Source organism: Eurytemora carolleeae, unplaced genomic scaffold (assembly GCF_000591075.1).
Source record: "Eurytemora carolleeae unplaced genomic scaffold, Eaff_2.0 scaffold161, whole genome shotgun sequence".
NCBI lineage: Eukaryota > Metazoa > Arthropoda > Copepoda > Calanoida > Temoridae > Eurytemora > Eurytemora carolleeae.
In genome coordinates, this window is record NW_019396085.1 from 348,619 (window position 1) to 374,703 (window position 26,085).

General features: G+C 33.0%; 1 protein-coding gene across 1 annotated transcript in view; it reads left to right on the plus strand.

Moving 5' to 3' along the window:
* Nucleotides 1-26,085, plus strand: part of LOC111718045 (dynein heavy chain 5, axonemal) — a 64,956-nt gene that overhangs the window by 24,253 nt on the left and 14,618 nt on the right. The window contains exons 23-48 of the mRNA XM_023493533.1: nucleotides 673-825; nucleotides 1,813-1,909; nucleotides 2,062-2,150; nucleotides 3,737-3,858; nucleotides 4,974-5,047; nucleotides 5,104-5,198; nucleotides 5,270-5,321; nucleotides 5,878-5,953; nucleotides 6,982-7,030; nucleotides 7,088-7,135; nucleotides 7,851-8,006; nucleotides 8,740-8,821; nucleotides 10,346-10,417; nucleotides 10,853-11,066; nucleotides 11,129-13,647; nucleotides 13,702-13,789; nucleotides 13,853-13,990; nucleotides 14,056-14,230; nucleotides 14,285-19,874; nucleotides 19,932-20,021; nucleotides 20,797-20,887; nucleotides 21,200-21,258; nucleotides 22,488-22,608; nucleotides 23,455-23,513; nucleotides 24,010-24,112; nucleotides 25,723-25,814. Coding sequence (XP_023349301.1) covers nucleotides 673-825; nucleotides 1,813-1,909; nucleotides 2,062-2,150; nucleotides 3,737-3,858; nucleotides 4,974-5,047; nucleotides 5,104-5,198; nucleotides 5,270-5,321; nucleotides 5,878-5,953; nucleotides 6,982-7,030; nucleotides 7,088-7,135; nucleotides 7,851-8,006; nucleotides 8,740-8,821; nucleotides 10,346-10,417; nucleotides 10,853-11,066; nucleotides 11,129-13,647; nucleotides 13,702-13,789; nucleotides 13,853-13,990; nucleotides 14,056-14,230; nucleotides 14,285-19,874; nucleotides 19,932-20,021; nucleotides 20,797-20,887; nucleotides 21,200-21,258; nucleotides 22,488-22,608; nucleotides 23,455-23,513; nucleotides 24,010-24,112; nucleotides 25,723-25,814 — 10,504 coding nt within the window. The remainder of the gene's footprint in view (nucleotides 1-672; nucleotides 826-1,812; nucleotides 1,910-2,061; nucleotides 2,151-3,736; nucleotides 3,859-4,973; nucleotides 5,048-5,103; nucleotides 5,199-5,269; nucleotides 5,322-5,877; nucleotides 5,954-6,981; nucleotides 7,031-7,087; nucleotides 7,136-7,850; nucleotides 8,007-8,739; nucleotides 8,822-10,345; nucleotides 10,418-10,852; nucleotides 11,067-11,128; nucleotides 13,648-13,701; nucleotides 13,790-13,852; nucleotides 13,991-14,055; nucleotides 14,231-14,284; nucleotides 19,875-19,931; nucleotides 20,022-20,796; nucleotides 20,888-21,199; nucleotides 21,259-22,487; nucleotides 22,609-23,454; nucleotides 23,514-24,009; nucleotides 24,113-25,722; nucleotides 25,815-26,085) is intronic.

The window sequence follows — 26,085 nt, forward strand, 5'->3', positions numbered from 1 at the left end:
AATCCCCTGAAGCAAAGTTTTTTTCTGGGATATTATATAATAATTTTATTATTTACTGAAATCTGGACAGATTTAAAGTATTGCAACGCGTTAAGCTTTAGTTTTTCCTCACCAAGTCATTTAATTTTTTTGTAGCCTTAGACATACACATTTTTAGATCTTAACGCGCTTGTTTCTAGCTTAAGTTTCATAGGGAGTAATTGGAAAAGTACTGCTCTATTTTTGCGTGAGGATGTGCAGTGTGCATATCTTGGTCTAAAAATATCTATTTAAAAATGTTAATTGTGAATTAGTATTAAAATTAGTATTAGTTTTCTGGTTACCACCGTATGTATGTCTGTCTGTCTAACCGTTTGTTTGCTGGTTTGAACCTAAAAAACGTCAACATGCATGAATAAGTAGATCTTGATTAATAGTTAATTGCATCAATCTTAGCTATTTGAAAAAAAAAAAAAATTTGAAAAAAACATCTTTCTTACTTTTTTGACCGCATAAAAAAAAATTGCAAAAGTTTATTTGAAGGTTATTTTGCTATTCGAAACAAAAACAAAATTTAGAAATCAGTATAACAAAAAACTGCATTAGTTTATTCAAAGATTAAGTCTCAATCTTTGCTATTTGAAACAAAAACAACTTTGGAAATTAGCTAAAAAAACATTTGTTTATTTGAAGGTTATTTATCCTTCAGTTTGATGGGATGGAAAAATTCCGAAAGATGCCTGAATATTTGAAACTAGTAAAACAGTTTAATGATACTGGTGTAGTGCTCATGCAATATGAACTCAAGATACAAACAGCTTGGAACTCTAGAAATCCATCAATCAGGTGCAGTGTAATGTCCTTTTTGTCCTTTTGGGTCAGTTTTTGGCTTTGAAAATTTAACCTGATTGGGCCGGCTAATTTTCTCTATAAGGTTTTGGACATTTCACCCTATCCCCCATTCCTGATTGGACTATTGTTGTCAAATATAGGGTGGCGAAGGTGTTTTCCACTCCCCCCCCCCTCAATATTTTTGCTCTTTGAGTTTAGAAAGGGGAAAGCGTTAAAGCCCTAATTGTTTAGAACGTTAAAATAATATTTTTTAACATTTCATATTAGCGAGAAGTCTCTGTAAAGCCAAAAACTTAGTTGTTAAAAACAACGGATAAAAAAATTTCCAATAATAAATTAAAACCCTCCATTCCCACCAAGAAACACAGATTTTATGTTCCTAAAAACTCTAAAAACTAAAAACTATAACACGAAAGATAGAAAGCAAGATATACCTAAAATTACTCTATTTATAAACTAACTAGAGAGATAGAGAGCAAGATATTCCTAAAAATACTCTATCTTTAAACTAACTAGAGATAGAGAGCAAGATATTCTTAAAAATACTCTATTTATAAACTAACTAGAGGGATAGAGAGCAAGATATTCCTAAAAATACTCTATTTATAAACTAACTAGAGATAGAGAGCAAGATATTCCTAAAAATACTCTATTTATAAACTAACTAGAGGAGATAGAGAGCAAGATATTCCTAAAATTACTCTATTTATAAACTAACTAGAGAGATAAAGGGCAAGATTTTATTAAAAATACTCTATTTATAAACTAACTAGAGAGATAGAGAGCAAGATATTCCTAAAATTACTCTATTTATAAACTTACAGAGAGATAGAGAGCAAGATATTCCTAAAAATACTCTATTTATAAACTAACTAGATAGATAGAGAGCAAGATATTCCTAAAAATACTCTATTTATAAACTAACTAGATAGATAGAGAGCAAGATGTCCGCAAAAAATACTCTATTTATAAACTAACTAGAGAGATAGAGAGCAAGATGTCCCAAAAAATACTGAAGGAAGATAAACAAGGAAACCTTCATATAAATTTTGATAATGGATTCTACAGTCTTTTAAAGGTAAAATACATACATTTTTACGAAGATTTTAATTTTTTATCTTGATGTCCTTATAAAAGCATAAAAAATGTCGGATTTCTTTTGCCAATTGTTAATTTTGAAAATGTTTTGGTTTATTTTGAAAATTTGTTTGTTCGGGCTCTGTAATTTAGGAGAATGAGAAGTTGGTGAAACTAGATATTCCTTTACCAAGTATAAACCAACTCTTGGTTAAAAAGAAAAATTTCTTCTATGAATATAGGTGAGTTGTGCTTAAAGGGACTTTAAGAGGAATTTCAGGTGACGGAGGGTCAATGTGCAAAGATAGCTATGCCCGAATGAAAATGGCGCCCTTGAACAACAAATTTTGTTCATCGAGTACAGAGATCTATGTGTGTGAATCTATCTAAAACCGCTTGAATTCATATAAAACCCAGTGTAAGCTGATCGGGTTCTTATGTCCCTTGAAATCACTGAATATTTTACGTTAAAAAATTCAATAGTAAATTTTACTTTTTTCCACGTGAAGTGAATAATAATATTTTATTTTATCTAAAACAGTTTGCAAACAAATTGTTTCTGTTCGTCAGTGCGGAGAAGTCTGACGATCTTGATCAGTCCAAGGTTGAAAGAGTACTGTTCTTAATCGGAAAACTTGCAACAAACTCTAATCCGACTTTCTAGCAACCTATTAAAGGGAGTGACCGGCTATGTAAGGTAGTTGAACTGAGTATGCAGTGTTGTGGAAAACTTCTTTCGGATTCATTTGAGACATATTAAACTTTTTAAAGATCTGTAAAACCTGAGTTTAAGCGCGAATTCGATGTTCAAAACTCCTACTTTTGGGGATGATACGTTTTCAGAATTAGTTTTTTTTAATATAAACTATAAACCTTATTTTTTGTGTGAAACTAACCATATAGAGCTTGACAGGGGTGGCAAGTCTACCCTCCCCATTCATTTCTGTTCATACGCCAATCTACAAATAGAGGATAACTTGAAATTACGCATATAGTTCCATTCATTTTGATAAAGGTAAAGTGCACGTTACTCTATTAGTTTGCAATAGGGTGTCCCGTTTTTACAGTGGACCTACAAATTGAGTTTCTTAACCAATAACCGTGAACATACACTTCAGTTTTTGTAAAGAACTTTTTCACAATTTTGCGTAAAGGAATTGATTCTTTTTCATAAACTCCGATTTTCTTATTTTTATATCTTTGCAATCCAATGTTGTGTGCCTTAGACATTTCAAGTTATGAATTCTGTCAGATCAAATAATCTAAGTTTGAAATATTAAAGGTTGTCACCAGGTTCTAAAGATATAGAGATTAGAAAATTTGAGTTCGTGGCAAAGACTCAATTCCTTTAATTGCGGTTTGTCTGGTTGGCGCACTAGAATTATCGCGGAATTTTGTGAAATTGTCTAGTTTTCATTCTACACCTGACCTAAAAAAATAGATTATAATAATACATGGATTTTAAAGAATTGTTTTCTGAGTTCTTCAGAAATGTGCTTGAACCCTGCTGCATTTTAGAATAATACATAATTTAACTTCAGTTTAATGTGACAAGTACAGGTTTACTCCAAGGGTCTGATAAAGCCTGTAGTTTAATGTGACATATTATTGGTATAGATCGAGAGTAGAGGTTTTCTCCAAGGGTATGATAAAGCCTGTAGTTAAATCTGACGTATTATTTGTTTAGATCAAGAGCAGAGGTTTACTCCGAGTATATGATAGAGCATGTAGTTTAATGTGACATATTATTTGTTTAGATCAAGAGTAGAGGTTTTGCTCCGAGTATATGATAAAGCCTGTAGTTTATATTGACATATTATTGGTTTAGATCAAGAGTAGAGGTTTTGCTCCGAGTATATGATAATGCCTGTAGCTCTGTTCTTCCAGAGTGGAGGAAACTGTTTGCTCCCTTTCTATCCTCAATACGCTCAACTATTGACTTGGGACTAGGACTGTATTCTTCTTCTAAATCTATTTATTTTAATTAATTTATTTTAGTGCTTAATTACCGGAATCGAATCCGTTAGATCGGCAACATTTTGGGTTCCTGGATCCGGATCCGGATCCAAAAACACAAATCAAAATTTTCAACTGATATTAGATTCGCCACAAATTTCCAAATCTCAGAATGGTTTACTTTGTTTCAGAAAAAAAATAAGCTAAAAAAGATTTTAAAAAATTGTCTGAAAATTTTTCACTTGCTTTAAAAATCAGTACAATAACGCACTGTTGTATCTATTTAATTATTTCAAAGGTCAGAATTGTGAGTATCTCCACAGTAGAAACTTTTAAAATGAGGCGGTAAATTCTTTTAAAAAATCAGCTGACTTGAAATTCTGCAATCATAGAACGATAGTTAACTTTTTGTGTTTTCGCTCCTCGATCGTTAAAGATATCCAACGAAGTTATTTAAGATGGAAACTTTCGATATGAGTGTAAAGGAATTGAAAACTTGCCACAAATTATAATTTCAAATCCCTATATCTCCTCAACCTGCTTTTGATTTCACAGTAGTTTGAACTGTTATTACGAAACCAAGTTGCAAAGATAAAGGCAGAAGAAAATATTAATTTGCGACTAAATCCGGTGGATAACTGCAAAGATGGCCCGATCGGACTTAAAATCACAAAACCTGCTATTGTTCAGTGATTGCAGAAATACGAGCTAGGATTTACATAAAGGGACTGTAATTTCAAGTGATCCTCCATGCAAAGATGTTAATGCCCGATTCACAATTATACCCTCAAAAACTTTGTCTGACCAAGTATGAATTAGATATCAATACAAAATTGACTTACGCATTACTTCTGCAGGAATTTATATAGGAGTTTTCACATTTTAACACTTTTAAACCTAAAAATTGGCAATACCTTTCACAATATTGATCAGATAAAGCTTTCAAAGGTTTTATTATGAATCGCACATAGCCATTTTTCCGTGGAGGATCACTTAAAACTACAATCACAGTTCCTTTTAATAGCTTAAAATTAAAACGTTTCTACTTTAAATATACAAAAGTTAAAACCTTCCAAAAAATAAAAACCTAGAAAATGAAAACATTACAGAAAGTATAAACTGGGTGTCCCGAGATTATGAAGATTTTATAGAAAACTGTCTACAACAAATAAACATTTTTCAGGTTAGGATTCTCTTCAAATCTAGGTATTAGTTCACCTAAATACTCTCATTTTTTAGGATTTAATCGACAGAGGAAATGATATATATTTGAATAGAATAAATATTATTCTCGAGAGTATGGATAGAGTTGAACTTTATGTCCTGCCTAACAAGTAACAATATTGATAGTGATAATAATAATATTAATTATAATAAAGCTAATAATAATGATTTTTGTTTGCAGGAAAGCTTGGACTTTCGAGAAATTTCTATCATTAGTGAGAAGTAAATGCCAGGTTAATAAAAGGGCAAATAAAAAAATTATAAAAAAATCGCATATAATTATATAATTTCGGATTTAGGAGTCTGACTTGGAAAAAAAGTGTCGCTATAAGAAATATATAATTATGGAACTTAAACTTTTCAAGAATTTTTAACTAAAAGTAGCATATAAACATATGGCCAATATGTATCTTCTTTTGAACCAGCGTGCAAATGTTTAGAATTGATTGATTGTATGAACTTTCATATATTGGACAGCAAATGGACCACTTATCAACAATAGTGATGACCTTAAATTTAATAAAATACAATATTAATATTTATCATAAAGTTCTTCGCTTACATTTGTGTTAGCTTAGATTAAATCGGCGGAATTTTATTCTTTTTTTTATCAAAGGAATTGAGTCTTTGCCACAAATCTCAATTTTCTAATACCTATATCTCTAAAACCAGATGGTGTAAACCTTTGAGAGATAAAGGAATGAAGAAATCAGAGTTTGTTGCAATGATTCAATTCATTTGAAATTTGTTTCCAAAGCTTTTTCAAAATCCAGCTAGTTTACTATATAGGAAGGAACAATTACCTTGCAGCAGAAGAATACTATGATAGAAGAAGCTGTTGAAGATATAATCACATTAGCAATGGGTAACTTTCACACATCTATATTATATAAAGGTGTAATCTCTGTTTGTCTGTCTGTTTGATTGTCCGATCATAACTCAGGAACCCCTGGGCAGATTTGCCTTAAATTTTGATTCGGAACTCGGGAGCGCCACAGGAATTTTATTAACTTGGTTTTGAGATTCTAATTTGATTGGATCGGTGAAATCGACCAAGTGCGGGAAAACGGCGAGAGTAAATAAGAGAAACCTGGGCGAGGCTGGATTCCTAAGCTAGTTGTTGTAATAAATACAGAAAGAACCAGAAAACATTTGAATAAACTTCATATTTTACTTTTACTCTAGAAATGTTGCTTAAGCTTTTGTAACAACCAACAACCATTACACGATAAACTAAGCTAGTGGGTTGAGTCAAATAGGCCAATGATAGGTCGGTAACTGTATAATGTCTGGCCGGGCCATCAAACTAGTGGGGTCGGCCAAATAGACCAATGATAGGCCGGGTACTGCAAAATGTCTGGCCGGGCCATCAAACTAGTGGGGTAGGCCAAATAGGCCAATGATAAGCCGGGTACTGTATAATATCTGGCCGCGCCATCAAACTTGAAACCGAGCTGCATATATGATAGGGTCGGGCCAGTACTTGACACACGCTACAAGGTCGGGCCAGTACTTGACACACGCTACAAGGTCGGGCCAGTACTTGACACACGCTACAAGGTCGGGCCAGTACTTGACACACGATACAAGGTCGGATCAAGGGGTCCTTGTCAGTTAAAATTCCCTTATTAAACTTAACAAGAGATGATTAAGCCTTTCACTTTGTGGGGGGGGGAGTGGTTCTAGCCCCCCCCCCCTGTGGCTTTTCTTACTCACTCAAAAACGATTACCACTGCATTGCTTAAACTTCTTCACTTTTTTGTAAAGTGAAGTAAAAAATACCTCCCCCCAAAAAACCAAATTCTACATTAGACAAATATAGGGTTAAGTAAATGATTTGAAGATAGGGATGACTGTTGTGAGCTCCTATATTTTATAAAATATGTACTTTAGAATCCATGCCAGGAATGGGGAATGATAATCTAGAAGACAAAAGTTCCAGGTAAACATCTCTCTACGAAATTTCTTTATTTTCTATTTTGAAGTATTTTTATTTTAGAATATTACAGAAAAGTGGAGGACTCTCCTCCGATTTTCTTCAAGTCAGGTTAAACGAGAAAAAAAAAACATATTTTCATCCTTAAAAGAATTGATCATCAATTTCAAAATACGCTCAAAACCATAATTTGTTAAGTTATGATTACAACTTGGTTAATATCTTTTCACAGAAAAATGTTTTTGAGTGCCGGAACGCTTACACACAGAAAACCTTTGATATTTTAAACTAAGATTATTTGATTTAACTGAATTCATGGATTATAATATATAAGGTTTACGACATTGTGTTTCAAAAATATATTGATTATAAAATTGGACTTTGTGGCTGAGACTCAATTCCGTTCCGTTCAAGCAAATTTGGACAAACAATGGCAACACGTTTTATTAGTGACAACGCAGTTTTATTAGTGAACACAAGACGAAATTCAAATAGATTATCAAGTACATTAGGTGGCAACAGAGAAATGGACCAAATATACATGACGTTACAAGTGTCAAATATAACAAAGAAAACGAAATTTTCTCCCATTAGTTGCCATGTTTTCCAAGGTTAAATAAAAAGTGTTTATAAACAGAAACTAAAGAACACATAATTGCACTTATTTCACTGTAATATAAGCATTTTTATCACTATTATTAATAGTTTTGTCGGACACATAAAACTGTTAACACTTGTGACGTAATTGAATACAGTACAGTACAAGAGAGTGTGAAAATTCTACATTGCTATCTATAATGATACTAATAATACTAAAAATGTTCAGGGATAGTGAGTTTAATATAGCAATGAACAAGACCTGTATGGATATCAGAAGAAATTTTAGCCGGAAGATTGTAGAAAAGTTAGAAATCATTTCAAGAAATGCGCTGAAAGCTCTCACTAAATTCTTTTCAACAGTAATAGTTGAAAGCAGCAAGAGGTATTTAAACAAATTATGTTATTCATTGCTATAAAAAATGTATTTTTGATTGCAAACCCTATATATCATGCAACTGTTAATGTGTTCCCACTCTGTGGAAAAAATGTTCCTCAATTACTGTAAAACTCTAGTTCATTTCAAGTACCGCGGACTGTACAGTACACTTACAATATACATACTATATAAGGCAAAACGGGCCGGTACGTCAAGTGAATCCCTTTCTAGTAAAATTGTTGTGCAATGTGTATCAAAATGTAACTAAAAAGGAACAACATTCAGCTAGGACCGGGCCTAAAGTAGCGATGACGAAACAGAGGTTTTCGAATATTAACAGAAGAGTCTGTTAACAAACGACAAAACCGTTAATTTTTAAATCGTTAACAAAACTTGTTTAAACGAGATTTTTTGTCCCCAGGACATGATCGGGTTGTTACGATCAAATCTCGGAATTTTCTATTGCAAAAGTTTGGTGTTGTCTGGGTTTATAACCAGGGGTTGTTATCTGACAGCACTTTCATCCATCCATGCACAGAAATCTATTTCACCAACTATTAATTCAATCAAAGTTTTATGAGATTCAATCAAAGTGTTATGAGATTCTATAAACGTTGTATCTATCAAAATTGTGTAAGCTTCTATATAAGTTTTATTCGATTTTAATTCAGAGTTTTCTTCGATCAAACATTCTCTTACATCTTTATAATGGTCGAACACAATAACTTTTTTTATTTAGAGAGATATTTGACTTTGAGGACTCCGATGAAACATCACATTCATTTGAACTGGAAACTGTTCTAGCAATCCCTAATGTCGAGGTGAACTATATTCAATTAGAAATAATATAATTATGATACAGTAAGAACCAGAAAACTGTGGAATAATATCGCCTTTTTTCATCCTTTTCTTAAGAAATGTTGTATGAAAGTTATATACTTTTTTCAAATAAAAAGTTTACAAATACTCAATGAGAAGCTGTTAATTGACAGCTTCTCCTAGTTTTCATGTATATACTTGTATCCATACTGCTTGAAATCTTGGCAGAAATAAAAAATTTTGATATAGTATGTTAAACTTTCAAAGCACTCTTAAAAATAAGTTCAGTTGCAAATCCTGATTCTTATTGACAGAAAAAGAAAAGGTGGATAAGTCAGCTGTTTTCTGGTTTTCACTGTTTGACCATGTGCAATATAGAGTGAATACCTGAAAGCTGTGGAAAAGGAAGACGACATTATAGCAATACTTAAGTGTATTTGATGGAGGTACATAGAAAATAGTGTTACAACTTTATAGTAACTTATTAAATCACTTATCAAGTTAATGGAGACTATTTACATATTTGTGTCTCATTTACATCGTTACATATCTGTGTCTCATGTACATCGGACTATTTACATATTTGTGTCTCATGTACATTGGACTATTTACATATCTGTGTCTCATGTACATTGGACTATTTACATATCTGTATCTCATGTACATTGGACTATTTACATATCTGTATCTCATGTACATTGGACTATTTACATATCTGTGTCTCATGTACATTGTACTATTTACATATCTGTGTCTCATGTACATTGGACTATTTACATATCTGTATCTCATGTACATTGGACTATTTACATATCTGTGTCTCATGTACATTGAACTATTTACAAATCTGTATCTCATGTACATTGGACTATTTACATATCTGTATCTCATGTACATTGAACTATTTACATATTTGTATCTCATGTACATTGGACTATTTACATATCTGTGTCTCATGTACATTGGACTATTTACATATCTGTGTCTCATGTACATTGGACTATTTACATATCTGTGTCTCATGTACATCGGACTATTTAAAGTCATAACTTTATATGATTCCTGCAAAGTTTAATTTTCGACAAACCGATGTCGAACATATGAATTATAAAATCAAAAATATTTTCCAGACATCTCCGCCATCGGCACATATAGTCGGTTTAAATGTTTCCAGAGATATAAGTCGTATTTCTATTCCAGAGTTTTCTGGTTATCACTGGCATGTAATATTTTGGTAAGTGAAGCTGAAAAATCTGTCTAGTTTCATTTGATGGCACTTTTAATTAATGGACATTTGAGGACAAAAATCAATTGTTCCCCAAGATCATTTTCAATCCCATAGGAGTCCTCCCATGTCGACAATCTCTAATTTTCTAAAATCAATATCTTTGCTACCTGATGATGTTAATATTTTTATTTCAAAATTTAAGTTGTTGATCTAACAGATATAGTAGTTAAAAATATCAAAGATTGAAAAGTTTAGTGTAAGAAAATGGAGATTTTGGGGGGTAATTAGTTACTTTCAGGTTGAACCGTCAATTGAAGAGATTCAGTCTATTCTAGTAACAGCTGGAACTCTTATTCTTTCCGTCTCAAAGGTTAGTAATATATTATTGTTTAAAGGGATTGTGGACGTTGTTTTAAGTGGCATGTCTAATTCACAGAGGTACCCTTTAAAAGCCTTGTTTTTCTCTTTGAAAATTGATTATTATCTATTGATCTTTTCCGTATTTGTGTATTGCGCAATTTTGCTTCAAATTCAATTGAGAAAATAATCAGAATTAAACAATTTTTGCAAGCTAGAAAACGATGATATTCCACTTCCAGAATAAATGAAACGTGCAAAAGAATTTCCCTTTGTAAATGTTAGTTTTTTTAGAGAAAGGGTTTTTGGACCCGGCCCCTAGCCTGTGCTAACCGTAGAGCTCAGCCCAGAAATTATCTTAAACTTATCTAACCCAAGAATAATACAACAAATATCATGTAATTTACAAGAACAGCTCCTTAAAAGCTACAAACCTATAATTACCTAGGGTGTTGGCCAATGGGAGAAGTTGGTTGTAAAGAAAAGGGCAAGCACAAAGCCTCCGAGTGCTGTGAAAAGCTCTAGATCAAAATCAAGCCTGTATAACCCTGTCAAGATTAAGAAGGCTATGACAGAATTAAAACCAAATAATTTATATTCAATGGTTCTTGAAAATAAAGAAGTAACTAAGGCATTCTCCCAGCTATCGACTTGTTTGTCAGGTAAATAAGAAATATTTTCTCATAATTAATTTATTAACAATCTTTATCAAGAATAATTGCAGGATTGAGACTTGAACTTTCAAACTTCAATCTAAGATGGCAAAAGTTTTCAGAGATTTGGACAACAGACATGGAAGAGTTTCTATTAGAGTTTATGGAGGCTAAACCTGGAATTTATGATTTTGAAAAAGAGTTGAAAAAATACAGCCTTATTCAGGCAGAACTCAACTCTGAGACTTCTGAATTTTCCTACGGTAAAATGTTGGTGACAACCAAATCGTTCAGAACAGCGGTTAGCAGTGAGATAAATCAGTGGATAAATTTGCTTGGAAAGGCAATGCATAAGAAATACAAGCGAGAGATGAAACAACTTGTTGGACAAATCAATGATCTTGATAAAAAGCTTGATAGACCAATGCATGATCTTGATGACATCAGAATTATTATGGAAACACAAAAAAAAATCAGAGAAATTGAAATAGATTTAGATATGAAGATTGAAGTAGTGGAGAATGCCTTTGTTATGATGGATAAGTATGGCCTTCAAATGACCAAAGAAGATGTTAATGAAGTAGAAAGTTTACAAGAAAACTGGAATACTGTTCTACACAAGGCTATGCAAACATATGTACTTTTACTGGAAGTTCAAGAACACTTTAAAGAAGAATTGATCAAGAGCATTGAACTTTTTCAGCTTGACTGTGATTCATTTGTTGAAAACTACAATAATAAAGGTCCGATGGAACCTGGTTTATCTCCTAATGTTGCTTCACTGCGTCTTGAATCCTTCCAGTCCCAGTTTGATACTTTATGGAGAAAGCATTCCTCGTACACAGTAGGAGAAGATCTTTTTGGTCTTCCCCACACTGATCAGACAGAAATAGAAAACATCAAAAAAGAATTAAATCTCCTGCAAAGGTTGTATAAGCTGTACAATGATGTCATTGATAGCGTTGAGGGATATAAGTCAATGATTTGGAAAACTATTGATGTGGAGGAAATTAGCAATGAGCTGATGGAGTATCAGAATAGATGCAGAAAACTTCCAAAAGGACTCAAAGAATGGCCGGCATTTCATGACCTCAAAAAGGTTATTGATGACTTTACAGACATCTGTCCAATACTGGAACTTATGTCAAATAAGGCTATGAAACAACGACATTGGAAAAGAATTGAGGACATGACTAAATATAAATTTGAATTTGACAGAATCGGATTTTCTTTGAGAGACATTATGCTAGCTCCTCTCCTAGAAAATAAAGAGGACATAGAAGATGTTTGTATTTCTGCCATGAAAGAAAAAGATATTGAGGCAAAACTGAAGCTTGTGGTTTCTGAATGGTCTTCTCAGGAGCTTGAGTTTCTTACTTTCAAGAATAGGGGTGAACTTCTACTTAGAGGAGATACAACTGCAGATTCAGTTAATCAAGTAGAAGATAGTTTAATGATCTTAGGCTCGCTTTTGTCTAACAGATACAATGCTCCATTCAAGAAGCAGATTCAAAAATGGGTCCAAGATCTATCCAATACTAATGAAGTTCTTGAGAGATGGCTTCTAGTTCAGAATCTTTGGGTATATTTAGAGGCTGTTTTTGTTGGAGGAGACATAGCCAAGCAATTGCCCAAAGAGGCTAAGAGGTTTTATAGAATTGACAAGAATTGGCAAAAGATAATGCAACGGGCTCATGATACAACAAATGTAGTGAGTTGTTGTGTAGGAGATGATTACTTAAAACAAACCTTGCCAAATATTCAGGAGCAATTAGAAATTTGTCAAAAGTCTTTAACAGGTTATTTGGAGAAGAAAAGGTTATTATTTCCAAGGTTCTTTTTCGTATCTGATCCAGCTCTTTTGGAAATACTTGGTCAAGCTTCAGATTCTCACACAATACAAGCACATCTTCTATCAATATTTGACAACATTGCTTCTGTCAAGTTTGATCCATCCGATTATAACAAAATCATTGCAGTGTTATCTAAAGAGGAGGAGATTGTATTTTTGGAAAAAAGCGTTAGGGCTGAGGGAAGTGTTGAACTATGGCTAATGTCTCTATTAACATCTTCAAAAGAAGCATTGCACTCAATAATAAGAAGTGCATATCACATAATCAGCGAAAGCAACTTTGATATGCTGGATTTCATCAAAAAGTTCCAGGCCCAAGTTGGAATTTTGGGAATTCAAATGATATGGACAAAGGAGTCAGAAAATGCACTTCAGAATTGTAAAGTTGATCGTAAAATTATGTCAGACACAAACAATAAGTTCCTGGACATGCTTAACATGCTGATTGGTCAAACAGTAAAAAATCTGACAAAAATTGAAAGAACAAAATTTGAAACCTTGATAACAGTACACATGCATCAAAGAGATATATTTGATATGCTGGTTAGGATGAATATAAAAACAATTTCTGATTTTGAGTGGCTTAAACAAGCTAGGTTCTATTTCAAACTAGAGGAAGAGATAATGAGCATCAGTATTACTGATGTTTCGTTCATTTATCAGAATGAGTTTATTGGATGTCAAGAAAGATTGGTTATTACTCCTTTAACAGACAGATGCTACATAACGCTTGCACAGGTAATGCTTTTTTTGTTGTTGTTATTTTTGATTTACTCTACATATACTGTACAGGCCCTGGGTATGTGTATGGGAGGAGCCCCTGCAGGTCCTGCTGGTACAGGGAAAACAGAAACAGTAAAAGATATGGCTAAAGGACTTGGTAATGAAGTTAAAAAAAAAACAAAGAAATCAAAAATTATTTTTCAAAAGGAAAATATTTCAGGAAAGTACTGTGTTGTTTTCAACTGTTCTGATCAGATGGATTATAAAGGTCTTGGAAGAATATTTAAAGGATTAGCACAATCAGGATCATGGGGTTGCTTTGATGAATTTAATCGAATCATTCTTCCTGTGTTATCAGGTACTTTTTGTTTTTTAAAACTCTTTCCCAGAACCGGTTTTTTTTCAAAATAAAAATATTTTCAGTATGTGCACAACAGTGTGCGGTCATACTTGGATGTAAGAAAGAAAAGAAAAAAAAATTCACATTTACTGATGGGGAAATTGTTGATATGAATCCAGAGTTTGGAATATTTATCACCATGAATCCAACGTATGCTGGAAGACAGGAGTTACCAGAGAATTTGAAAATGCAATTTAGGTCAGGTTTAATTTGTTTTAAATTTAATTTAGTTTTTATTTGGATTATTTTTAGAAATGTTGCAATGATGGTTCCAGATCGACAAATTATTATAAGAGTCAAACTCGCAAGCTGCGGGTTTCTAGAAAATATAACCTTAGCAAGAAAATTCTTTACACTTTACAAGCTTTGTGAAGAACAATTAACAAAGCAAGTCCATTATGATTTTGGTCTTCGTAACATTCTTTCTGTTCTCCGAACCCTTGGAAGAGCCAAGAGAGAAAATGCCAAGGATACTGAAACAATGACCGTAATGAGAATTTTGAAGGACATGAATGTTTCAAAGTTGGTGGATGAAGATGAACCCTTGTTTCTTTCTTTAATAAATGATCTGTTTCCAAATCAGGCCACTGAAAAGTCAGGATACAAAGAACTGGAAGAGGCTCTGAAGGAGGAGCTAGATGGCAAAGGACTTGTAAATCATCCACCATGGGCACTTAAAATGATACAGCTGTATGAAACTCAAAGAGTTAGACATGGAATGATGGTTTTGGGACCCTCAGGGGCGGGAAAAACAACCTGTATCAAAACCTTAATGCATGGAATGACTGCTCTAGGAGAAATTCATAAAGAATTTAGACTAAATCCAAAATCTATCACAGCACCACAAATGTTTGGCAGACTGGATGTGTCAACAAATGACTGGTGTGATGGAATATTTGCTGCATTGTGGAGAAAAACATTGAAAGTTAGTGGAAAGAGAAATGAACACTTCTGGCTAGTATTAGATGGACCAGTTGATCCTATATGGATTGAAAATCTGAACTCAGTGCTTGATGATTCCAAAATTTTAACTCTTGCCAATGGTGATAGATTGAACCTTCCCACATATGTCAAGATTGTGTTTGAGCCTAGAGATGTAGACAATGCTTCCCCAGCTACTGTTTCAAGAAATGGAATGATTTACATGTCAGCTTCTGGTCTGGATTGGAAACCCAAGCTGACAGCTTGGTTTCTTAAGCACAATCTTGATGAAAAACATGTCAAACCAATGCAAATGCTTTTCAATTCAAGCTTTGAAACCAGTTGGAAATATGCCATATCAAATCTAAACTTTGTTATGCCATTATTGCAGGTTAATGTCTTTCAAGCTCTTATTACAATCCTAGAAGGAATCTTGCCTTGTCTTCAGATTGTTGATGAGGAAGAAGTGAAGAAACGCAGATCCAGTATGAAACCTGAAGTAAAGTATGATGATGATGGTAATGAAATAGAAGTTGAGGAAGCCTTTGTAATAGAAGATCCTGATGAAAATGATTATGAACAAAGCTACATTTTCAGTCTGATTTGGGCACTGGGTTCTTTCCTTGAGACCCCTGAAAGACTGAAGCTGGAACAATTTATCAAAAAGAACTTATCATTGAACATGCCAACTTTGCCAGAAGAGGACAATTCTATTTTCAATTACAAGGTAAACCCTCATACAGGAAATTGGACACATTGGAATTCTGTTTTGGACACATACATTCCTCCAGATATAAATCCCAACACCTATGGAGATATTCTTATTCCTAATGTTAGCACCATAAGGACTGAATTTATTCTAACAACTTGTTCAGCATTAAAGAAAAATGTGTTGCTTACAGGTGAACAAGGCTCTGCCAAAACCAGTATTATCAATTCATTCTTGAGCAAATTCAATCCAGAGTATAATGTTTTCAAAAAAAGCAACTTTTCAGCAACCACAACACCACAGATGTTCCAGAAAACAATTGAGGGAGCAGTGGACAAACGGATGGGGAGTACTTACGGTCCACCAATTGGAAAATCTCTTACAATTTTCATTGATGATCTTAACCAACCAGAGGTTAATGAATGGGGAGATCAAGTAACTAATGAGTTGTTTCGAACTCTTCTGGAGCAAAAAAGTTTTTACAGTCTTGAAAAGCCAGGAGATTATTGCACATTTACAGATATGCAGTTTATTTCTGCCATGATCCATCCTGGAGGGGGAAGGAATGACATCCCTGAGAGAATGAAGAGACATTTCTTTATCCTTAATTGTACAATTCCATCTGATGAAGCAATTGATAGAATATTTTCTGTCATAGCAGAATCCCATTTCAAAGTTAGTCAAGGATTTAAACCAGAAGTTTGTCAAATGGCCAAAGATCTTATCCCAGTCACAAGATTACTTTGGAATATCACAAAGGAAAAGCTCTTGCCCACCCCAGCAAAGTTTCACTATGTTTTTAATCTAAGAGATCTTAGTAGGATCTGGCTTAGCATGATATCTACACAATCTTCTGTTATATCCAGTGAAACTATATTGATGCAGCTTTGGAATAATGAAGTTTCTCGTACTCTTGCTGACCGCTTTGTAAATGACTCAGATAAGGAGTGGTTTGTTACTGCAGTGGAAGATTTAGTCTCTGACCATTTTGATAAATGTTTTACCAAGATCACCAAAAGTATGGTGTATTTTGTTGACTTCATGCGAGATGCACCAGAACCTACAGGGGAAGAGGATGGAGAAGGTGAGAATGAACTCCCGAAGGTTTATGAACCTGTCATAAGCTTCAAAACATTAGCAGAGAGACTTTCATTCTTTTTGGATCAGTATAATGATATTATGAGGGGATCTAACATGGACCTTGTTTTCTTTGATGATGCAATCACACATTTGATCAAAATTTCAAGAGTCATCCGGAATCCAGGAGGCAACATAATGCTTGTAGGAGTAGGTGGGTCCGGAAAGCAATCCCTTACTAAACTTGCATCTTTTATTGCTGGCTATAAAACTTATCAGATATCTGTAACTAGATCTTATACAATTACAAATTTTATAGAAGATTTGAAGGTCTTATTTAGACTTTGTGGTGTTACAGGGACAAAAACCACATTTCTTTTCACAGATCAGGATATCAAGGATGAGTCATTTTTGGAGTATGTAAATAATGTTTTAGCATGTGGTCTTGCTTCTCAAATATTTACAAAAGATGAGCAAGGTGAAATTGTAACTGAGCTGACCCCTGCAATGAAAAGAGAATGTCCAAGAATTCCTCCTACTCCAGACAATACTATAGCATGGTTTTTAGAGCGAGTGAAGCTCAACCTGCATGTTGTTCTTTGTTTCTCTCCAATTGGAGAAACATTTAGGCAAAGAGCCTTGAAATTTCCTGCTTTGATTTCTGGTTGCACAATTGACTGGTTTCAAGCCTGGCCAAGAGAAGCATTGGTTTCAGTAGCTTCTCACTTTTTATCAGATTTCCCTATTAACTGTTCTCAAGATGCTAAACGGGGGCTGTTTAAGACGATGGCTTCTGTTCAAGATTCTGTTGCCCAGTCTTGCCAGACTTACTTTCAAAGATTTAGGCGTTCAACTCATGTCACCCCAAAATCTTTTCTTAATTTCATAAGCAGCTACAAAGATGTATATACAAGAAAATATGAAGAGATTGGGGACATGTCTGAAAGAATGGATGCAGGCTTAGTAAAGCTTTTAGAAGCTTCAGAAAATGTTGCAACTCTAAGCATTGAGTTAAAAGAGATGGAAAAAGATCTAGAAATTGCCAATCAGAAAGCAGAAAAAGTCTTAGAAGAGGTAACTGTGGCAGCAAGGGATGCAGAAGTTGTAAAAAACAAAGTTCAAATGGTAAAAAGTGGTTGTGAAAAAATGGTGACTGAAATTGAAGAAGAGAAAGCAATCGCAGAAGAAAAGCTTGAAGATGCAAGACCAGCTTTAGAAGAGGCAGAAGAAGCTCTGAATACTTTGAAACCAGCCAATATTGCTACTGTTAGAAAACTAGGGAGGCCTCCTCATCTAATTATGAGGGTTATGGACTCTGTTTTAATACTGTTCAGAAAAAAACTATTAAAGATGGAAAGTGATCCAACTGTTCCCAGTCCCTTACCTAGCTGGGGAGAATCTTTAAAAGTTATGTCAAGTACAACATTCCTTTCACAACTTCTTAACTTTCCGAAAGATATAATAAATGATGAAATGGTGGAACTTTTAGAACCATATCTGACAATGGAAGATTATAACATGGGAACTGCACTAAGGGTTTGTAGTGATGTGGCAGGATTACTGTGTTGGACCAAAGCAATGGCATTTTTCTTTGGGGTTAATAAAGAAGTTCTTCCACTCAAACTCAATCTAGTTATGCAAGAAAGTCGGTTAAAGATTGCTTGTAAAGAACTTGCAACTGCTGAAAAAACATTACGCAAGAAAGAAAAAGAGCTAAAAAAATGCAAAGAAATGTATGTTGCAGCAGTTTCGGAAAAACAAAAACTTGCAAATGAAGCTGATGTCTGCCGCAGAAAAATGACTTCTGCAAGTACACTTATCAATGGTTTGGCTGGAGAAAAGGACAGATGGACATCAACAAGTAAAGATTTAAAGGAACAGCTTGGAAGATTGATAGGAGACACTTTACTGGCCTGTGGATTTCTGTCTTATTCAGGGCCATTTAATCAGGAATATAGACTGCAACTAATGGGAATATGGAAAGGATTGCTTAAACAGAAGAATATTTACTTTACAAAGGATCTTAATGTTGTTACTATGCTAGTAGACACTGATGAATTGTCTGAATGGTCTTTGCAGGGACTTCCTAATGATGAACTTTCTCTACAAAATGCATCTATAGTAACAAAAGGAAGAAGCTATCCTCTCTTGATAGATCCTCAGGGCCAAGGCAAAAACTGGATCACTAGCAAAAATCAGTACAATGATTTACAGGTTACCAACTTAAAGCACAAGTACTTCAGAACTCACCTTGAGGATTGTTTATCTTTGGGCCGTCCTCTTTTAATTGAAGATATAGGAGAAGAGCTGGACCCGGTATTGAATAATTTGTTGGAGGGCAATATTATCAAATCTGGAAAAGTTGATAAGGTCATGGTTGGGGATAGAGAAATGGAATTGATTGATGGATTTTGTCTTTACATTACAACCAAGTTACCAAATCCTGCTTACAGTCCAGAAATCAGTGCAAGAACTGCTATTATTGATTTCACAGTAACACTTACAGGATTGGAAGACCAGTTGCTTGGTAGAGTGATTCGAATGGAAAAATCTGATTTAGAAACCGAGCGAATTCGACTAGTGGAAGATGTTATTGAAAACAAAGCTACAGTAAGGGAATTGGAAGACAATTTACTAGAAAAGCTCAACTCAGTTCAAGGTTCCCTTGTTGACGATGAAGAATTGATATCTGTCCTGCAAGAAACTAAAACAACTGCAGCGGAAGTCAATAAAAAGTTGGAAGTTGCCGCAGAGACAGAAACAAAGATAAATATTGCCAGAGAAGAGTTTAGACCTGTGGCAGCAAGAGGAAGTATACTATACTTTCTAATTGTGGAAATGAGCAATGTAAGTCCAATGTATCAAACAGCTTTAAAACAATTCTTGGGTATATTTGATAGCTCAGTCACTAAATCAAAGCCAACTCATGTTGTCCAGAAAAGAATAGACAACATTATTGAATTTTTGACAAAGTCTGTTTGGAAATATACATCACAGGGATTGTTTGAGCAACACAAGTTTCTGTTTACCCTGCTACTCACACTCAAGATTGATATGTATCTTGGAAAAGTGTCACATAAAGAGTTTCTTTTCCTGCTAAAAGGAGGGGCGTCCCTCAACATGAATTCTGTCAAGGTATTTTTTTTGTAAAATTATCAATATTATATAATATACTAATTTCACTTCATTTAGCCCAAACCATATAGATGGATGTTGGATATCATCTGGCTGAATCTTGTAGAGCTCAGTAGACTAGATACATTCTCTGTACTGCTGGATAAAGTAAATTTTAATTCAAAAATTAAACTACAGCAATTATATCAATATAATGAAGACGACTGTTTATTAAAGTTTAAATTGTTTAAACACTTTTTTTCGAATCACAAGTTTACAGTAATCATTTCATGTTTTAGTGTATCCATGCTGTTTAAAAGCTTGATATAAATCAAAATTAAAATCGAAAGTCATCTTCATTATATTAATATAATGATATAGCTTTAACACTGAAAACTAAATCATATTAAACAATTTTTCAGTGGGTTTGACTGTAATATCATTACTTGCAATACTTGCAATACTTGCAATAACATTTTTTTGAATAAGAAATTTTCTGTGTTTTGAATGATACAATAATAAAAAAGTAAGTATGCTGATAAAAAAAATAAGTATGCTGATAAAAATTTTTAAGAATTGTGTCTCAAGTAAGACTTGCAAAACACTATTCCTTATTCAAAATAAGATATTTTTGTTAAAATTAATTGGTTTGCTCAAACGTATTTAAAATATATATCAGATGATTATGCAATAATGATGATTTCCTTTCCAAAAAAAGTTTTAAACATCCAGACAGAGAATTAAATGGTGAACTATATAAATATGACTCATAATCAATTTATTTTTTTATTTTATGAATTTGATTGTAAACTATATAAACTTAAATTCTCAAGGAAAAATATAATTGATTAAAAGTTATGCTTGGTTGTATTTCTAATTTGTATAGCCCAAATTAAAGTTGAGTACTTTGTTGTTTCTAAAATAGGTAGCCATCCTCTTTTAGGTGATAGACTCTGAGAAAGATTGGAAAACTTGGTGTGACACAGAGAAGCCAGAAGAGGAGAAACTTCCATGTGGCTATTCTGATACATTAGGTAAATTATCTTATTTAAGTATTTTGATCCTTTGGGTAAATTATCTCATTAAATTATTTTGATCCTATGGGTAAATTATCTTCTGTAAATATTCTGATACTTAAGGAAAATTATCTTATTAAATAACTTTTAATACTGAAAACCCCTGCTGGTTTTTCTTAACAGAAAAGTATTATAATAAAGAGAATTAGAGAACTAGCATGATAAAAGTACATAAATTATATTCAAATTAAGCGGATTTTTGCTGGATAAATGCTTTATATTTCTATATGAAAACGCATGAAGCAAAATAAATCATGAATTATGTTCTAGATGTTTTTCATCAACTTCTGCTGGTTAGATCTTGGTGTCCAGATAGGACGCTTTCTCAGGTAGTCAACTATACTGCTTATACCAATGCACTTTTATCTTGGAGCTTTTAATTGGGAAGGGGATATAAGCAGGCTGTTGACACAATTTTTATTTTTTTATTTTATATGTAAATCTAGTATTAGAATCATTCTATAAAGAAATGTTTTGCACCTACGCAAAAATCGCACGCTTCAGTCTTTTCTCTTTATTTTGATTTTTGAAAAAAGTGTAAATAGTTTTCGAAAATCCATTTTCAATGCAATGGCTCAAAATTGTATGCCAGGCCATTGTACATAAAGCGAAAAAAAAGTTTCTAAAATAAACTTGATGGGATATTGCAGCAAATTCTACTGCATTAATTTAATCAAAACATTGCATGATCAGTATTCAGGCATTATTCTGATAATTAAACTCAATTCAACTTTAGTTAAAGGGACAAATCGCCATTTTGTTCAAATTGATACAAAAAATAAAGTGTAAGAATGTTTTTTTAATTTATCCCCTTGCTAAAATATAATCATTTCTCTTTAATGAATTTACCTTTTCAGCTGCTGAGAGTTTTTTAAAAACTTTTTTTACTTTTTGTTTGTAAAAAACAAAGTCCATCATTTCAATATCTATCTATATATATAGGTATTTCTTAATTTGGTGTGTCTATTTGTCTGTTTGTGTCTAAAAAGTGTCAAACTGCTGAAATAATAAATCAAAGTTTTTGTGGCAACCCACATGACCCCAGGAAAGGTTTATGCCTAATCGGAATTTCAAAACTTGATTTTGATTTTTACTTATTTCGGAAAACCATTATTTCTATGAAGTTTGATTCAAAAGACTACTTTTAAAGGGACTATAAGCATATTTTAAGTGTTCCTCTATTCAAAGAATCCAATTAACAACTTCACCTTTAAAAGCTTTGTCTGATCAAGTGCGAATAAGATATTTTTTTAGCTGATTGTTTTCAATTGTGGTTTATCTACTATAAGGACTTGCGCATTTCTACCACAGGAAAACATATTTTTTAACTTAAAAAACGACAATATCTTCCACATTATTGATTAGATAAAAGTTTAAAGGGAACCGTTGTTAATCAGGCATTACAATTGAAATTACACTTACAGTCCCTGTATTGTAAATTTAGAAGCTACAATTATAATAAGAAAGATATATTTTATTATTATTTATCTATATATATGTGTTTAGGCACGAAAGTATATATATTTGTTTAGGCACGAAAGTACATATATTTGTTTAGGCACGAAAGTATATATATCAATCTCTGGGTAGTAGTTTCCTGGAGAATTCTGTCCTAGATCTGGAGGGGATGTTGGGAGAAGCAGATTGTAAAACCCCTCTTCTCTGCCTTCTATCCATAGGTACATGGAGACAGGAAGTAGAAAATCAGGAAGTAAGGGAGGAAGTAAAGCAGGAAATGAGAGACAGCAGGAAGTGAGAGGCAAAAGTGATGTAAGATGTAAAGCAGGAAGTAAGGCTAGTAGCTAAAAGGAAGACAAGAAGACAGGATGAATGGCAAACAAAGGATAAATTGGCATAGAGGGCAAAAAGTTACAGGAAGTAAATCATGAAAATAGAGACAGCAGGAAATGAGACAGGAACTGAACTGTATTTAAACAACTGAACTCTTTGAGAAATAAATCAGAAATAAACTGCCTTTCTAAACTAGAGATACTTCTAAGAAAGTCCGGTTTGGGCCGGTGAAAATACAGTGTAGCTACAGTGATAACCAGAAAACTTTGGAATAGGAAGGCGACTTTTAAACACAATTTATGACTTTAAATAGTCCAATGAACATGAGGCACAACAATTGTACATTGTTAACAGACCCATTTCACTTAGTAAGTGGTTTAGTAACTTACTAGTAAAGCTATATTCTTTGTAAAAACATCAAACATACTTCGGTATGGCTACAATGTCGTCTTCTTACTCTACAGTTTTTGGTTATCACTGTAGATTTGTTGCTTTTTAAATATATTTTTAGGGGGACAAATATAACAAGGAGAAAAGAAAGACGACATTATGTGATCTCGATATCCATTTAAGAGTTCCCAGCTTAGTGGCTTGAAAATCAAATAATTACGAAACTGTTACAACTCGGCTTAAAATCTATTTTTTATCGATGTTAACTTAAATTTCAGGCTAAATCTTCGTAATTATAGAAAATAACATAAATACTAAATACTATTTTTCATGTGCACTTTCAGGTTCCGACCCTACCACACAGATAGAAGGTTTAGCCAGATCTCTTGGACAACCTTGCCAGGTTTAATACAGTAGTCGGCGTTTATATCAATACCATGAAGACGACTTTTCTACTCAAGTTATTATTTTTGTCAAGCTTTTTTAAATCACAACTTTACGAGTACATAAATTTAGAAGCTGTTTTTTGATAGCTTCTTTTCCTTACGATGTTTAAGTGTATCATTGTATTTATATATAAGATGACCATTGTATATTTGTTAAAAAAGAAAGCATTTACAATTAAGAACCAGTCCTATCCAGTATTTAGTAAAACTGTTAAAAAGTTGAACAAAACAGTCAATATTATTAGCTAAATTAGATTTATAATTTGACTTAACTTAAAAAACGAAATACTTAACATTTCCCAAATGTGGTCTGCTGTTTTTACGAAGGAGTTCAAAAGCATGGAATGCTTATAGAAAGTTATGCAACTTTTAACTGAATTAATATTAAAGATCAGAGACGATCTTTAAGTATGAACTCTCATGCTTAGTTTAAAGCAAAGAAACAATATTAAGGCACTGTCTATGGGGCAAGGGCAGGAAGAGGCTGCAAGGAATATGCTAGCTGAAGGTTTAGCTAAAGGACATTGGGTTATGCTACAGAACTGTCATCTGTCAGGTATAATATAGAATATTGCCATCAGCAGCACACAATAATATTGCCGTCAACAACGCACAATAATGTTGCCATCAACAACACATAATAATATTTCCATCAACAACACAAAATAATATTGCCATCAACAACACATTAATATTGCCATCAACAACACAATAATATTGCCATCAACAGCACAATAATGTTGCCATCAACAAAACACAATAATCTTGCCATAAACAACACACAATAATATTGCCATAAACAACACATTAATATTGCCATCAACAACTTAAAAATATTGCCATCAACAACATAATAATATTGCCATCAACAACACGCAATAATATTGCCATCAACAACACAATAATATTGCCATCAACAACACACAATATTAGTACCATCAATAACACACAATTGTATTGCCATCAACAACACACAATATTATTGCCATCAACAACACACAATGATATTGCCATCAACAACACACAATAATATTACAATCAACAGTACACAATGATATTGCCATCAACAACACACAATAATATTACCATCAACAATACACACAAATATTGCCATCAATAAAACAATAATATTGCCATCAACAACACACAATAGTATTACCATCAACAATACACTATAAAAATTGCCATCAACAACACAATAATATTGCCATCAACAACACAATAATATTTCCATCAAAAACACCCTTTTTTATTGCACTCAAATGTATAACTTTATCAATGCAGATTAAGTGATCAGCTGATTAGTATTAAACTAGCTTTTTTGTCCATGAAAATAGTGCAAAACTATAAAGAAAACATCCTTAGAAGTGCTTCTGACTCTACTTATATATTTTTATTAAAAATAAAAAATTCTGTTTGGTTTCTGTATCTCCTCCCCCCAGTATACCCCAGTAAAGCCCAGTACTTTGCAGTACATTGTAGTACCCTGTACCCTGAAGCACTTTGTATACCCTGTTTCCATCACTTTCCATAAAAAGATTTGGGAATTACAAATTGGTGTTTTTGCCATTCCTCCCTCCTATGAATCATCAGCTGTTTAGTTTTAAACCATCAACGGAACCTCTTTTATACTGTTATACACAAATGAAAATAATGCAAAACTAGAGTAAAGTGCAACCCAGAAAAGCTTCTATATAAGTTCTAAATATTTTTGTTCAAAATAAAAATTCTGTTTGGTTTGGCAACTTTTTTCTGCAGAATCTTTCCTACTTTCTGAAAGGTTTCACATCGATATGTATAAGGATATCTACTCGATATAAAGCAATATTTATTAATACTTATTTTAACTCAAACTCTTAACTAAATGAATATAGAAAAAATATGCCGGTTTAAGAAAGTTTTAGATAGATATTTGGAATCATCCAGAACAAAAAGTTTTATCAAAATTAAACTTTTTTAGGTTTATTGGACGTTTTCAAAAAACTGCAAAAAAAAATCATTTCTGACACCCCTAGGCTTTGTACGCCAATATAATTCACCAAAACCATACTGCAGTCCTTCAATTATCATACAGGGAACTTTTCATCTTTCTAAACATCCCAACGAATGATTTTACTTTTACCTAACACCCGCTTTTCCCAAAAATCTTAAGTATCCCTTTTTCAGTTGAGATTTGTGAAGATATTGTTCAGATTTTACAAGAATCAGAGACCCCTAATCCAGCATTTAGACTGTGGATTACTACAGAAGTAAACAAGGTAAACTTTGACTGGACTGATTATTTGATTCATTGATTGATTCATTGGTTCATTGATATATTTACTGATTAATTGGTTGATTATTTGATTGATTGATCAATTTATTGATTACTTGCTTGCTTGATTAATTGATTGATTAGTTAATTGATTGATTAATTTATTGATTGATTAATTAGATTATTTAATTAATTTATTTACTGGTCAATTAGTTAGTTAATTGATAACTTGATTGATTAATTAATTGATTAATTGACTATTCAATTAATTGATT